Source organism: Suncus etruscus, chromosome 8 (genome assembly GCF_024139225.1).
Source record: "Suncus etruscus isolate mSunEtr1 chromosome 8, mSunEtr1.pri.cur, whole genome shotgun sequence".
NCBI classification, from domain to species: Eukaryota; Metazoa; Chordata; class Mammalia; order Eulipotyphla; family Soricidae; genus Suncus; species Suncus etruscus.
Window position 1 is genome coordinate 54,855,246 of NC_064855.1, and position 15,519 is coordinate 54,870,764.

The 15,519-nt window shown below is 33.7% G+C and overlaps 1 protein-coding gene across 1 annotated transcript; it reads left to right on the forward strand.

Annotated features, from left to right (window-relative positions):
- The first annotated feature begins 255 nt into the window (after positions 1-255).
- UFM1 (ubiquitin fold modifier 1) lies at positions 256-11,626 on the forward strand. Its single transcript, XM_049778872.1, has 6 exons — positions 256-389; positions 470-526; positions 4,353-4,410; positions 5,502-5,541; positions 7,030-7,062; positions 11,103-11,626. Coding segments are annotated over exons 1-6 (258 nt in total). The 5' UTR covers positions 256-387; the 3' UTR covers positions 11,171-11,626.
- The last annotated feature ends 3,893 nt before the right edge of the window (positions 11,627-15,519 follow it).

Genomic DNA, 15,519 nt, shown 5'->3' on the forward strand with positions numbered 1-15,519 from the left:
ATTTTCTTTTCTGCCCTCCGCCATGCCTTGCTTTTACTTCCGCCCCTAGCTGCCAGCTGGGTCCTAAAGTCCTAAAAATTGTGATACGAGATGATACGGCATGATTAAAAACATGGCTTCATAGAGAGATATATAGAAAAATTTTAGTCTCTTCACTTATACTTTTATTTTAGAGATATAAATGCGAGGAAAATAGAAATTTTCTTTTTGTTGTCTTGATCTGGCCTGTGAAATATAATCAGTTTCCTTCAGGCAGTGCTTTAGACAGCACCATCGTAGGGGTCCTTGCTTGCCTTGGGAGACGTGGACCTAAGTGAGGCGGGGCGGTCTGCATAGAAAGTGGGCTGCCTGGCTGTGTGCGCGGGTCATCAACAAGTCTGTTCCATCATGTAAGTTCTTTGCTTAATTAAGTCCATCCTGGTCCTGACTCCGCGACCTGGTCGTAACTCTGTCTCGCTTCCTTTCTCAGGTCTAAGGTTTCCTTTAAGATCACGCTGACGTCGGACCCTCGTCTGCCTTATAAAGTGTGAGTATCTCAGCCCTGGTGGGCCTAAAGGCACTTACTTGGCAGCACCCTGCAGGCTTGAATGGATCCGTGCTGGAGGACAACCCCCACCCTGTATTCTGTACACCTTCTTTTTTTCCTACTAGTCACCCCCCCCCCCCATATACACGTTCTAGTCAGCCTGGATAAGGAGAGATCTCATGGTCCCATCTCAGATAAGATTCTCTTGTCCCTAGTTCTAGGTTGCAGGGGTGTGTGCGACTTAACCTTTTAGTGCTGTGTGGTCTCCCCACTGCAACTCCTCCTGCAATGGAAAATGTTGTGAGTACTTTTTGGAACTCTGTACCGTCCTACTCATGATTCTAAAGGTCTCTCAACTAAATGTTAATAAAAATGTTAATAAAAGGGGCTGGAGAGATAGCATGGAGGTAAGGCGTTTGCCTTTCATGCAGAAGGTCATCTGTTCGAATCCCGGTGTCCCATATGGTCCCCAGTGCCTGCCAGGAGCAATTTCTGAGCATGGAGCCAGGAGTAACCCCTGTGCACTGCCTGGTATGACCCAAAAACTACCAAAAAAATGTTAATAAAATACTAACCTCAAGCATTCTATTTAATATACAGAATAAATTAAAAACACTTTAACTCTTTCAGTTGAATTCTGTTGTTTTTTTTCTAACCTACCTTCTCCCACTTTCTTATTTTCACCATCACTTAGTCAAAGCCTCAGCCAATTTATTCCTAAAATTGTCAAGCAAGTCCTTTTAATTCTCCTTCATTTTATATATGGTGTTTTCTGTTTGGAATGTTGTCTTGTGATCATTACTTCTCATCAGACAACATAAATTAATAAAATGTTTTCTCTGTGGAATTTTCTGTATTGTTCAGGAGTTTATTTCATTCTTCATTTTCCTTAGAAAGTTTTTCCTTATTGTTATAAGAATTCTTATTAGTTTATATTACAACAATTTTTGTTTAATACAAAAATCTTTTGCCAGCTATTTACTTTTTTTTTGGGGGGGGGGGCACACACAGTGATGCTCAGGGGTTACTCCTGGCTATGTGCTCAGAAATTGCTCCTGGTTTGGGGACCATATGGGATGCTGGGGAATCGAACCACGGTCCATCCTTGGTTAGAGCGTACAAGGCAGACACCCTACCACTTGTGTCACCGCTCCGGCCCCAGCCAGTCATTTGGGCCACTCCTGGTTTGTGGGAACCATATAGGACACCAGGAGAGCGAACCATGGTCTGTCCTAGGCTAGCGCAGGCAAGGCAGACTCCTTACTGCTTGCACCACTGCTCTGACCCCAGCCAACCATTTTCTTTTAAAATTTACTTTAGTATACAAAATAGGGAATTCATGTTTTTTCAAGATACCCATAGGATGTGAGCACCAATATTACAAAATGACATCCTGATAAACACAACAGCTTCAAATCTAGACAAAGTTTATGAAGTGTGATTTCTGGTCTATTTGTCAATTTATCTACTATTAGAATATTTAGAACATGTGCTAATGATTTATCAATTTCTTTAGGCCATTGTAAAAATATTACGATATGATGATCATATCTCATTATTTAATTGTAAATTAAAATTGAATTAAAACCCCAAAGGTTTTACAAGTTATTTTGAGGCAAGGACTTAAAACAATGAATCTCAGATTCTAAACTATAAATGTATTTCATAAATAATTGCAGAATATTTCCTTATGAAAGCCTGGTGTTTTATTTAAAAAATAAATACAGTTTAGATTATTGTTTGATTTGTTTCTAAAACAAAAATCAAAAAGAAAGGAGGAGGTGGGCTGGAGAGGTAGTGCAGTGGTAGGGCGTTTCCTTGCACGTGGCTCACCCAGGACAGACCTCAGTTTGATCCCAGCATCCCATATGGGCCTTCAAGCCAGGAGCGACTTCTGAGTGCATAGCCAGGAGTAACCCCTGAGTGTCACTACTTGAGACCAAAAACCAAAAAATAAGGGGGGGGGGGTGAGGAGCGACTTCTGAGTGCATAGCCAGGAGTAACCCCTGAGTGTCACTACTTGAGACCAAAAACCAAAAAATAAGGAGGGGGGGTGAGGAGCAGGGGAATGAGAATACTCATTTTTCCTTCTTTATCAGTATTTTGGTGGAATGAAATGGGAATAGCCGAGACACATTTCACACTACTCTATTGGAAGCCTTTATAATTAGCCATAGCAGATAAATCATCTTTAATGCACTGCTCGTTAAGTCAAATAAAAGTGATGTCAGTGGAGAAGTATGTAATGAATGTATGATCACACTAAAGAATAATGTAGTGATTACAAATTACAGAGAAAATGTTAACTTTCCTTATTTTTCATACCTACTTTGAAAGAATGATTTTTAGAAACCTTTTATTGTGGGATTTTTTGCATTAGTAATCTTTTTTAATTTTAAGAAAAAGTTATTGTCACATAGATCGAGCATTTATATGCTTTAATATTTTTGCCATAACAAGTCTACTAACAGAATCACATCATTCTCTATAAATGCTATTTCTAAGTACATTCAAAATACTTTTGGGGGGTGTTGCTTGTTTGTTCTGGTGGTGGGTGAGGAAGTTGGTGATATATAGACACACCTAGCAATGAGCAGGTTTACTCCTGGGTAGGAGTATCACTCCTGGCCCAAGCTCAGAGGATCATATTTTAGCACTCCCTTTTCAACAGTGTCGGTGTCAAACTATCACTTTGTGTATGATTTTAGTTAACATTCATTTTCATCAGCGTGGCCTATCTTAGAATTTGGTAATTAAAAGTGCACAAAAGTTCATGAAAAGATTTATGATCCATTGATGCTTCCCCTTAAGCCATTTTTATGGAAATGATCTCACTTTATCAGGTGAAAAACATTGGATTGAAAGTAGCAATAGACTGAAGACTAAAGAGAGATTCAACTCTTGAACTCCATCTCTGGAAATAAGTAGCAGTCTGTGTGCTGTCTGTTTGTATTGAAGTATTAAAATAAAAATCAGACAAGGGAGAGAGAGAGTACTTCCTGAAATGTGTGTGACCCTGAATTTGATTCTCAATACCTTATATCCCTATTTTCACTGGCCCCTAGCACTTCCATGTGGTAATGTGCAAAATGAAAACCTCTATAGATTTTAGTTTTCCAATGATGCTGTGGACACCATCTTAGATACACAGTTAAGTGCTTTATTTCATATTAGAATCAGAATAGTATGCAGTCAAAATACCTAAACTGTTAAGGCAGAAAAGGAGCCACATGACAATAATAGTTGAAAATGATCACTCTAGACAAGAAGTGGGTGCTGAAAGGAGATAATGTGATATGCATGATACCCCTTCAGTAACAAGATTGCAAACCATAGTGTCAAAAGGGGGGAAAAAGAAATGGAAGGAAGGAAGGAAGGAAGGAAGGAAGGAAGGAAGGAAGGAAGGAAGGAAGGAAGGAAGGAAGGAAGGAAGGAAGAGGGAGGGAAGGAGGGAGGGAGGGGGGGAGGGAGGAAAGGAAAAGAAGGAAGGAAGAAAGGAAAAGGAGGGAGGGAGGGAGGGAGGGAGGGAGGGAGGGAGGGAGGGAGGGAGAGAAGAAAAATGTCTTCCAGGAGGCAATCTAGGGATGGTATCAGGGACATTGTTGGCAGGAAATGTGCATTGGAGAAGGATATTATACATTGTATGACTGAAATTCAATTGTGAACAACTTTTAACTACCTCGTGGTGATAAATTAAATAATTTATTTAAACTATACACAAATAGCTAACCTCAGACTCTAATAAAAGCTTGGTCTTACAATATTGATCAAAGGAACAATGACATAGAATCAGCTTTTAAATTTTTCTTTTTAATTCTTTTTCTAGACTCAGTGTTCCTGAAAGTACACCTTTCACAGCAGTCTTAAAGTTTGCAGCAGAAGAAGTAAGTATAAAAATTATCATGACCTATTTGAAGTCCATTTATTGCACTACCAGAAAGTTAAGATTAGCCTACTGATATAAGTTAAGTGCCAGTTCAGGCTAAAAGACAATTACAAGAAAAATGAGTTAAACTAGTGATTCCCAATTTATTTGATCCACCAGACCCCAAAACATCAACACCTCCCTGGGGAATCTAGCCTTTTTGAATGGAAATTACAGAAAGGCCTCCCCGTCACCAACCCCACACACCACAACACACACAAACACTATTGTACAGACTGAGTGTAGACCTTATTACCCTTTTGGGGAAAGACTGTAAATAATTATGTTTATTTAATACAGTCTTTGAGAATTATAATTTATTAAAATAAAATTTCTACTGAAATTGAAATGATACTGATAAACTGGTTTTGTTTGGTTTTTAGAAAAATATTTTTTTCATTTTGCTAAGAAGTTTTAGGGATATGAATTTAAAAGTATAAATTTCTGGCTCATAGAATGATAGTTTTTTGGTAGCTCCTAAAATAAGGTGTCCATAGGACTGAAGCAATAACACAGTGGATAGAGCATTTGCACACAGTTGACTCAGGTTTGATCCCCGTATCCCATATGGTCCCCTGAGCCTATCAGGAGTTATTTCTGAGCTCAAAGCCAGGAGTAACCAATCCCTGAGTCCACCAATGTGTATCCCAAAAACAAACAAAAAAGTGTCCATGGTTTCCCAGATACCGTGAAATGCATTATATAGAACTATGTCCCAACCATTTTCTCCTTCTGACTTTGTTTACTTTCTGTAGTTCCTTCTACCTGAAACCCTTAGTCATGCACTGTGACCCACCTTATACATGATTTTCACCTGTGGCTCCCGTGGAATATACTGGTTGCCCAATTATAAACAACAGTGCTGTTCTTGAAGATGGAGCAAATCATGGTATTTTCTTGATAGTGTAAAGTAAAAGAAAAATTACATTTTAGAATTATAGAATTGATATATTGTCTCTGTCCTTGCTAGCTATTTTTGTAGTTTTGTGGTTATAATTTTAACTTATAGCTCTATAGATGTGTGCATGATTTTTTGTTCTTTTTCTCTAGTTTAAAGTCCCTGCAGCAACAAGTGCAATTATAACAAATGGTAAGAGTGTGTATTAAGCTATCATTTTCTAAGAGCTGGAGAAATTGGTTAGGAGCCTGGGAAATAATTCAGGGATTACTGCGCATGTATTGAATGCTTGAGACCCTGATTTGATTCTGGCATCACATGACCTCGCTCCTCTAGCATGCTGAGTATAGAGTCGATGGTCCCTTAACCACTTTTAAGTGTGGTCTCAATGACCTTTAAGCGCCTCCATGATCTGCAGTGCCCGTGTATCACTGCATCCTTGGTTGTTGACATTGTACCATCAGGCTCAGTTGGCCAGAGATTGCCAAGTATGGTCCCTGGGCCCCTGCAGATTGCTTGGGAGGACCTTCCCCAAAGAAATTGCATAATTGATATTAAATTAATTTATAATTAATTAACAATTAATGGATTTTAAATTTATAATTTATATCTATAATTATACTAGTTATAAGCATTCACTATTAGATTATTAAAATGATTTTTCTTTAATGAATTAAAATAATTTAGTGAATGCTTTTAGAATACAGTATGGTAAACAGGAATGTGCATCTGTTACTGTTTGTTTCCCCAATTCAAAATAATTTCTTAAAGCCTTGTAAAAATGAGGATTTTATTAAATTATCTTAGAATCTTGCTAATATTGAAGTTTGGTGGGACTTGTCCTATACAAATTTTGAATTAAGATAAAAAGATTTTGAGAAATTTTAACTTTTCTTTTAAGAATATAAGGTAATATTTGTGGGTACTGGCTTAAGACTTCCTTGCAGGTTAGACTAACTGAAAAGGTTTAGTATGCAGAAACTAGCATGATTTAGTTTAGAGAAGACAAATGTCAATAAACATTCTAAACATTCCACATGCTGTCATTTAGAAATTTCTCTACCGAGAAGAAAGCTAGCCTATTTTCTAAAAAGCTTTAGATTCATAAATAGCTGTTTGAAAAGTGCTTTGCAAACTTTATCAAATGTTGGTGGAGCTGAAATAACTAGGCAGGCTCTCCTGGCTTTAGAATTTTATGTTCAGAGCACCAAAAGTATTTTAGGATTTACTCATTTCTCAGTAGCATAATAGAGTTAAAACTTACTTCCTGGGGCCAGAGTGGTTGCACAAGCTATAGGGCGTTAACCTTGCATGCACTAACCTAGGACAGACTGCAGTTTGATCCCCCAAGCCAGGAGCGATTTCTGAGTGCATAGCCAGAAGTAACCCTGAGTGTTACCAGGTGTGGCCTAAACACCAAAAAATAAAAATAAAAATAAAAATTACTTTTTTAGAATTATTAAAATCATTGTATTGGCAGATGTTCTAGTTTGGCCCAGAAATGGCCATTATGTCATTGCGTAGTAACCATTCAAGAGAGAACTCAAAATTTGTCATTCAGGTTCTAAGATTTAAATTGTCATGTATACAAACATAGCTGGACTATATTTGTAAATCTCATGTTAGTATGAAGTCATTTTAGCTTAACAAATAATATAGTCAATACAACTTATTTTCTAGATGGAATAGGAATAAATCCTGCACAAACTGCTGGTGAGTATCTGAAACTCTGACATGTGGCCACAATCATCAATTTCTAGTGATACTGAATATTTATTTGAATTAGATGTGAAAGGATTTACTGGGAAAGAGTTATTTTTCAGACATGTGTCCAAGAAATTATTTTTTAGGTGTATCAGTTACCTGTTGAAAGAAAGATAAAATTTGACTTTAATAAGTATTAGAGATATGTAATTAATAGATGAAACAAATGTCTGAAATTAAGATAGTATTCTTATAAGAATTCTGATTCCAATCTATTCATAAAATAATGAGATAGCATTGATAATGTGCTTAATATCTGTGCTTAATATCTGCTTATCTTTACTAAGAAGTGTTTATTGTTAAAAACTTGTTCTTTATGTTGCCTTTTCCTATCTGTCCTCTGCATATCCTCTCTTCAGGGAAACCTTAACTCTATTAATGTTCATTAGTTTGCCTTTTTATTTTATTTGTTCATCATGTTTATTTTCATTTATTATATTGATAGGTGGAAACATCCAACATTTGTCTTTTTCTGATTTGTCTTTTTTCTGATTTATTACACTTTGCATAATTACCTTGAGTTTCTCCCATTGTATTGCAAATGGAAAAAAATTTTCATAGCTGAATAGAACACCATTGTATAAATATGCCTCATTGTTGTTTTGTCACCATCCACAAGTCTTCAGCTGCTTCCTGAACTTAGCCATTGTAAATAACATTGAGATGTGTATAATTTTTTTGCTTATTGTTTTTGGTATCCTTCAAATAGAGGCCCCACAGGGGAATTTCTGGAATCATGTCATAGACCTGTTTTCAGCTTCATGAGGAAGCTGTATAAGGTTCCCCCAGTTTGCATTCCAGTTAGAGTCCACTAGGTTTTTTATCTCTACATGTCTCCCAACACATGTTAATTTCTGGTTTTGAAATAATAATTCCTTTAGGTATGAAGTAGTTTTTAATTGAGGTCTTTAATAGCATTTTTCTGATACTGACACATAATGAGCATATTTTATTTGTTTTGGGGCACAACCTGGTGGTGCTCAAAAGACTAGATATGGTGCCAGGTTTAAACAGGTCAGCCATGTGTAAGGCGAGCACCTTAATCCCTGACCCACCTTTACAGCCCCAATAAATGATCACTTTCTTTATATAACTTCTGGCTATCTGGCTATCTTTTAGAGAAATGTCTATTCAGATTTTCTTCCCTTTTTAATTGGGTAGCTGTTTTTTGTTCCCTTTTTTCTCTTTCAGTTACTTAAGCATGTTTATTTTTTTATTTTTTATGTATCATTGATATTAACCTTTATCAGATGTATGCTATGAAAATGTCTTCTATATAATGTGATATCTTTTGCTCTTTTTGTTTTCTTGGCTATACAAAAATATTTCAATTTAAAGTATTCCCAGATGATTATTTGTTCAGTCACCCCTCTCACTACTATAGGTCAAGTTTCTAAAATTATACTTCATAATGTCATAATATCACTCATATTGGTGTTTTAGAGCTTTGTATCATGACCTTTAATCCATCATCACTTTATTTTGATCTGGGATTAAAGGATAGTTCAACTTCTCTCTTTTACATGTAACTACCCAGTAATCCCAGCATTGTGGTGTTTTTTTTGTTTTTTTTTTTACTTCTACCAGCACCATTTGTTGAACTAATTTAATTTCTTTCTACATGTATGATCATATATTATCGTAAGTTGAATTTTGATGAATGTGTGGATTTGTTTCTAGTTTTCAGTTCTATTGATTTTATGTCTGTTTTTATGTCAGTACTGTAGTTTTAGTTGTATATTATGGGAACTTTATAATTGAAATCATAATATAGTGGTTAGAGATGTACATCGATAGTGGAACACTTGTCTTGCATATATGTATGAGATCCTGAGTTTATTACCAGCATTGTAAAATAAGTAAATAAATAAATGAAGTCGGTTTCCACCATTTTCTTATATTTGCCTTCAGAATTGTTGTAGCATTTAATATCTTTTGTGATTTCATATAAACATTTTTTTTCTATTTCCCAACTTATTAGATTGAAAAGCAGCTATTTAGTAATAGAAAAGCAATGGAATTTTGTACATTGATTTTTGTAAACAGCCATTTTGGTACAATCAATTGTTTTTAATAGCATTTTATTGATCATTGTATTTTTTACATGCTGTTATTACATGCAAATAATGATAGTTCAATTTTATTTTCAGTTTGACTTTCTTTTAATCACATTGTCTAATTGTACTAAGACTAAGTAAATAGAAGTGCTAACAGTGAGCAACTAATTTTCCACATCTTAACAAAAATGCTTTCAATCATGAGCAACTATTATTTTATATTTTAAACAAGAGTTTTCATTTTTTCATCATTTAGTATGGTATAAAAGATGTAAATTTAGAGTTTATAAAGTTGTAAATGCTGATACTTTTCTCCTACCTGTTTTGTTGATAACTTTTATTATAAGTAAACACTAAATTCTCAGCATCTTTTATATTATATTGACTTTGTTTTTCTATAGTCTATTAAATGTATTTAATTGCATAACTTGAAACATCATTTTGTGCCTGGAATAAACTCTAATTGATCATGGTGTCTGATCCTTTAGATACGTTTTTAAATCTTACTAATATTTTGTTGAAAGTTTTATATCTATATTCATCAGATATTGACCTGTTTTTTGTCATAGTCTTGTTATTAATATAATGTTGCTATATCTTCATCACTATAATAGTATGCTATTATTTTTTAAAAAATAGTCATTTCAGGGGACGGAGAGATAGAACAATTGTAGGGCATTTGCCTTCCACGTGGTCAACTTAGGGCAGATGGTGGTTCGATTCCTAGTTTCTCATATGGTCCCCTGAACCATCCAGGAGCAATTTCTGAGTGCAGAGCCAGGAATAACCCTTGAGAACCTCCAGGTGTGGCCAAAAAAAGTTAGAATAGTCATTTTAGTTTCAAAGGGTTTACTCCATTGCTACATATTGACGCCTTAGGGAGGGTAAAACAAACTCTTTGACAAGTAGTTTTATGATTTTTAAATGTCCCTTGTTAAATTTATATTTGGATTATAATGTTTATAAAGTAAGAATGTGTTCACATAAATTAACCTCAAATTTGTACAATACCGTTACCTCCTTTAGTCATATTCTAAAGTACTTTATTATAGCAAAATTGTACTGTCTGCCTAGACTTTGGGATTGAAATAGAAATGTGTGTGTGTGTGTGTGTGTGTGTGTGTGTGTGTGTGTGTGTGTGTGTGTGTGTGTGTGTGTGTGTGTTGAGTGCACGTTTAGGTTTGTTTCCTAGTTCTTCACTCAGTGATCATTCCTGGGGGACCATATTGAGTGCCAGAGATTAAAATCAGGTTGGCTGCATGCAAGGCAGACACCTTATTCACAATACTATCCCTTCAGCCCCAAAATCAGTCATTTTAATATGTAATTTTATAAAATAAAAATGATTATTCATTGTAAATCACATGCCAGTTTATTATATAGATGTCTTTAACCATATGTATCAAGGTATTATGGCTTTTATTTTTACACTAGGAAGTTATTAGTTATATTAATGAGAATTCCTACTTAGTCAAACAAGTTTTCCTTAAATTCAATTACCCTAAATTTAAATTGTGTCTATGACAAGGTGTGAAGAAAATCTCTGTACATTGAGACAAATTAGGTGGATCTTTCTAAATTTGTACTTTGTAAGTAATGTAAATTTGTTATATTCTTTGGTTCTTAGCTATTTAATATGTATTTAAAATATGTTTTGGTTAGATTAACTAAGACTGTTATTTACTGGGTGTTAGTATTTCTGCTTTTTTATACTTCTTACAATTTGTAGACTTTTGTTAGATTGTATATACATGACAGGAATAGGAACAAGCCTTCAAAAAGTATGAAGTCAGATTCTGGATGATGTTTGAGCTTTATAGTACACTGCTATATATAGTAATTATATAGAATAATATTATGATAACAAGTAAGATAAAAATGTTAAAATTAGTTGATTTTTAAGTACCTAACTTTATGTTTTGTTTGCCATAGGAAATGTTTTTCTAAAGCATGGTTCAGAACTGCGAATCATTCCTAGAGATCGTGTTGGAAGTTGTTAATATCTGCTGCTTGGAACATGAGATTGCCTTTCAGAATAAATACTGATGTTATTGTAAAATGAGAACCAGGCATATGAATCCTATGGAAATACCAGTGGTTGATGAAATAATGAAAGGTGACTGTCCCTTCTTGCTCACTCTCTTCATGTGAAGAGGGAGTGAGTGCTTTTGCATTGAGAGTACCATCACCACAGATCAGTCTTTCTTTGCTACCTCACAACAGACACAGGTAGTTCATTTGGGATAAATGGATTGTCCACTGTGTTTTACAACTATAGAATATTTCTAATAATTATTTTGGAGAACATTTGAAAAATTAAAGAAACTGGAGTATCTAAGTTAAAAAATGTAAAAGAATGATGTATCCTATGACAGTTTGATATGTGACTTGTAGATTGACAGAATTGAATTCTTAATTATGTATACTTTCTAATAAAGGATATTAGGCAGACATAATGGATACTGGGTGGCCTAAAGTTTCTTATCATTAGGCTTCAGATTTCATATACATCCATCCAATTTTTGATTCAGTATCAAAACCAAAATTTAGTTTTCGATGTGTCAATACCCCCAGCAAAAGATATTAACTGTGATTTTACACTTCTTTAGTACTTGTAATGATGAGAATTAAATAATTTAGAAGGTCCTTTGCTGAGCTATCAATTCCTTTGTCAATCTTGTTTGATCATACTCTTGAAAAGAAGAATCCTAAAAAAAAATTACCTTTATGAAGCTATTTCTAAATAACATTCAAGTAAAGAGCTAGTGTTTAAAAATAATCTAAAGTTCACAATAAAGCTTAAGGCAATGCTAATTATCTATATTTATGAAGACTTAGTTAAGGAAGTATTTAAGATTAGTCATAAATTGTATTAGAAATACAAGGATGATTGGGGGTCCGAAGTGATAGCACTGTGGTAGGCCTTGCACTCAGCTGACGCAGAACAGACCTCGGTTCGATCCCCTGATGTCCCAGATGGTCCCCCAACCAGGAGCAATTTCTGAGCACATAGTCACAAGTAACCCCTGAGTGTCACCAGGTGTGGCCCAAAATCCAAAAAAAGAAATAGAAATAGAAATACAAGGATGAAATTATGGGGAACTCAGATGACTAGGATTCTAATAAAAAAAGAAATGAAAAATGTAAAGAGCAAAATGTTAAAGTGTCAAAGTAAAATCCTATAAAATAGATAAAACTGCAGAGGTTTTCTTGAAAAACAGTATAAGGAGCAGAGGGAAACATATACAGGCTTTTTCAACATATAGATGTCACAATGATTCAGAACCTGCTCTTCCTGCTAGATGATAAGCTCTAGGCAAGCCCTTCAAAGGTTTTGGTCCTTCTAGATTGAATTGTAGTAACTCCAATATATAGCACCTGGTTTATTTGTAAGTAAAGTATCCGTAATACCAGTATTTAACCAAATATGTTTCAGCTAAGATTTCCTGTCAGCACTGAGGAACTGATAAAAATTGTCAGGGAAGTGGATTGAAGGAAGAATGTTAATTTAGTAGTTAATATTTGAAGGTAACTTTGGTAGCTATAGTTAAGAAATTAACCACTGTTCTTAAGTTTGACAAAAGACTAGCAGGATTCTGAACTTAAAGGGGAAAAATGTTGGTTGAGATAGAAACCACACTAGTAATATATAGGATAAATTGTATTTTTATACACAACTTTATGCTTAAATCCTTGGTCCTTAACAGTATTAAGTCTCAGTTATCCAAATTTTAGAAATACCTATTTCCTGAAATCTTGATTTTATTTAGATTTCTCCCAACTGCTTCTTTCAAAATCCTGTTTCATTGAACTAAACTTGTCCTGTATTATGTAATGTGTTAATAATTTTGCTCAGTATTTGAAAATTTTATTGTACTTCTCAAAAAACATTTCTTAAGGAACTAGAACGTTTTGCTATTAAATGTAATCTTTAAAATTTTTGTGCAGAATGTTTTGAAGTATTTAAATGGACAGCTTGGCTCATAGTTAACATCTTATGAAAATACATTAGTTATGTAAAAATTGTTATACTTATTCTATATACATTTGTACACTCTTGATCCAATGTTTAGAAAATGTAGTAAAAAATAAAACTGGGAATGCAAAGATGATAAATAGTTGTAGATGTTCATAGAAAAGAGTTAATATATTTTCAAATGCCAGTCTATTGTGAAAACAATAAAGGTTGTATCTGTTATATGGGCTAATATTTCCCATACCTGGATGATTATCTGCATAATCTAGGGAATTAAAGACAGGTATTTCTAGAAATGTCCCTTAGTGTTTGTCTTATTAAATATATACAACATCTGTGAACTGTTTACAAAAAGCATTTTTATTTTGTATCTATTTGGGACGTAAGAGCCAACTTGTTTACTTTGTAAATAACAAAACATTATTAGTAAATAGTAACAAGGATATATTCCAAAATCTTGGAAAGTGTACTACTAGAAAAGCACATGCAAAAATTCTTATTAACAGCCTTAGGTAGTAAAGAGTTTCAGATTCATAGCTGTATAGGTATGTTTCATATATCAAAAAGTATTTACTAAAAAGTCAGTGAAAAAAAAAAGAAAACTTACTGCTCTTTTTACAAGATATTAAATTAAGATAAAATAAATACTATATCTTTTCCCCAAGAGGCTTGAAATATTTGTGACTTGAAAACTGCCTTAAGAGAGCATTTTGAATTAAATGAGTATATAATAGTGATCTCAATACAATTTATAAGACTGTAAATCAGAAATTGGATATGTTAAATATATTAATGTCATATATATCTGTGAATTATGTAATTTCTTCACAAAATTTATTGAATACCTCCAATATTTTGATGGATATCTTCACTTATTCACAACAATGACAAGTTGCTTTCATTTTATAAAAGAATGGTTTAAAGAATTTGATGTTTGTGGGGCCTATGAAGTGTAACCATTGCTCTTAAACAATAGTCTATTAAATCTGATGCACTCTTTGATTTTGGCACTCTATCAAAATGGGAAATTTTTTTCTAAGTTTATTTTTTATACCAGATCTCTACCACATTACTGATTTCAAAACATAAATGTGTGAGTTTAAATTCTTATTTCAGAGTATTCAATATATGTGTTTTGACGATGATCTGTAGTAATTTGAACATGGTCTGAATATGATAAAATTATAGGATATTAAAGTTAACACTAAAAGAGTATGATGGCAATAATGTTTTATAGCATTACTTAGTAGATGTAGTACCATGGGCATACACCCAATGGTTTTAATTTATGTGTCTTGGATTACATAATTACAAGACTAATTCCTTATTAACTCTTCCAACCAGTATGTTACTGACAAGCCTCACTAAAACACAGATTGTGGAACTGTTCTTTGATATTGCTTAAGTTAATCATTACTTAAAATCAGGCTATTTAATTAAACTATAAATTTAAATAAACAGTTTTCAAAAGTGCAATCTTCCAGTCTATTATCCTTCAAATTGGCAAAAACATGTATCTAGAACTCATGAAATATCTTCATTCCCATGCCAAAGCAAACTAATCACATTTTATAGGTTTTGTTTACAAGATATAGCTCATAATGATCTCCACTATAATTAAAACCCTCATTATATATGCTATTGTAAAAACTTGTATTCTCATTTATTTGCCTCACTTCATATTAATTCAATTTTTTCTTTTAGAATATTCCTGCATAAAAATCTATTGACGATCCATTAGACTGTTCAAAAATTGGTCTTTGTTCAGAGTCATCTATTATCACTACTCTTTTCCTCCAGTTCACATTTAGTTTCTTAATATACCACTATCTTATTCTCAATGTCTTTATTTTCCTAATTGACTGGATTCATTCAAATTTATGAGGTGTTCAAATTTTGAGGCTTATCCTCAAAAGCAAAATAAAGTAGTTAACAAACACTACATTTTATAGATTTTTATAGCAACTATTAAATATATTCATAATGTCTGATTTCAATTATATACATAAAAGTTAATAAAAATTCATGTTTGTTTTAAATTATCTTGCTCATAGTAGGTACTCATAAGTACTTATAATTTGAAGACTATATAAAACAATAAAAACTTTGAATATCTTTTTTTAATAATTTTTATTGTGACCAAAGTGAATTAGGAATCTTTCACAGTAATATTTAAGATACATAGTGACAGTGAATGAGGGGCATTCCCACCACCCCTGTTCTAGTATGCATCCCATATCTTCCCCTTTACCCACCATAATGCTAGTGTAACTAGTCTCCATTTGTACAGCTTGCAGATTGGGTTTTAATTCTGTTGTCATTGACTTTGAGTTTGGTGTTCCTGTCTGATCATTATTTTATTTTCACTGGTCC

What these genes read in the sequence shown, in the direction of transcription:
- UFM1 (XM_049778872.1), top strand. An exon ending in CCTCGTCTGCCTTATAAAGT is followed by an intron (nt 527 to 4,352) that starts GTGAGTATCTCA and finishes TTCTTTTTCTAG; the next exon opens with ACTCAGTGTTCCTGAAAGTA. An exon ending in AAATCCTGCACAAACTGCTG is followed by an intron (nt 7,063 to 11,102) that starts GTGAGTATCTGA and finishes TGTTTGCCATAG; the next exon opens with GAAATGTTTTTCTAAAGCAT.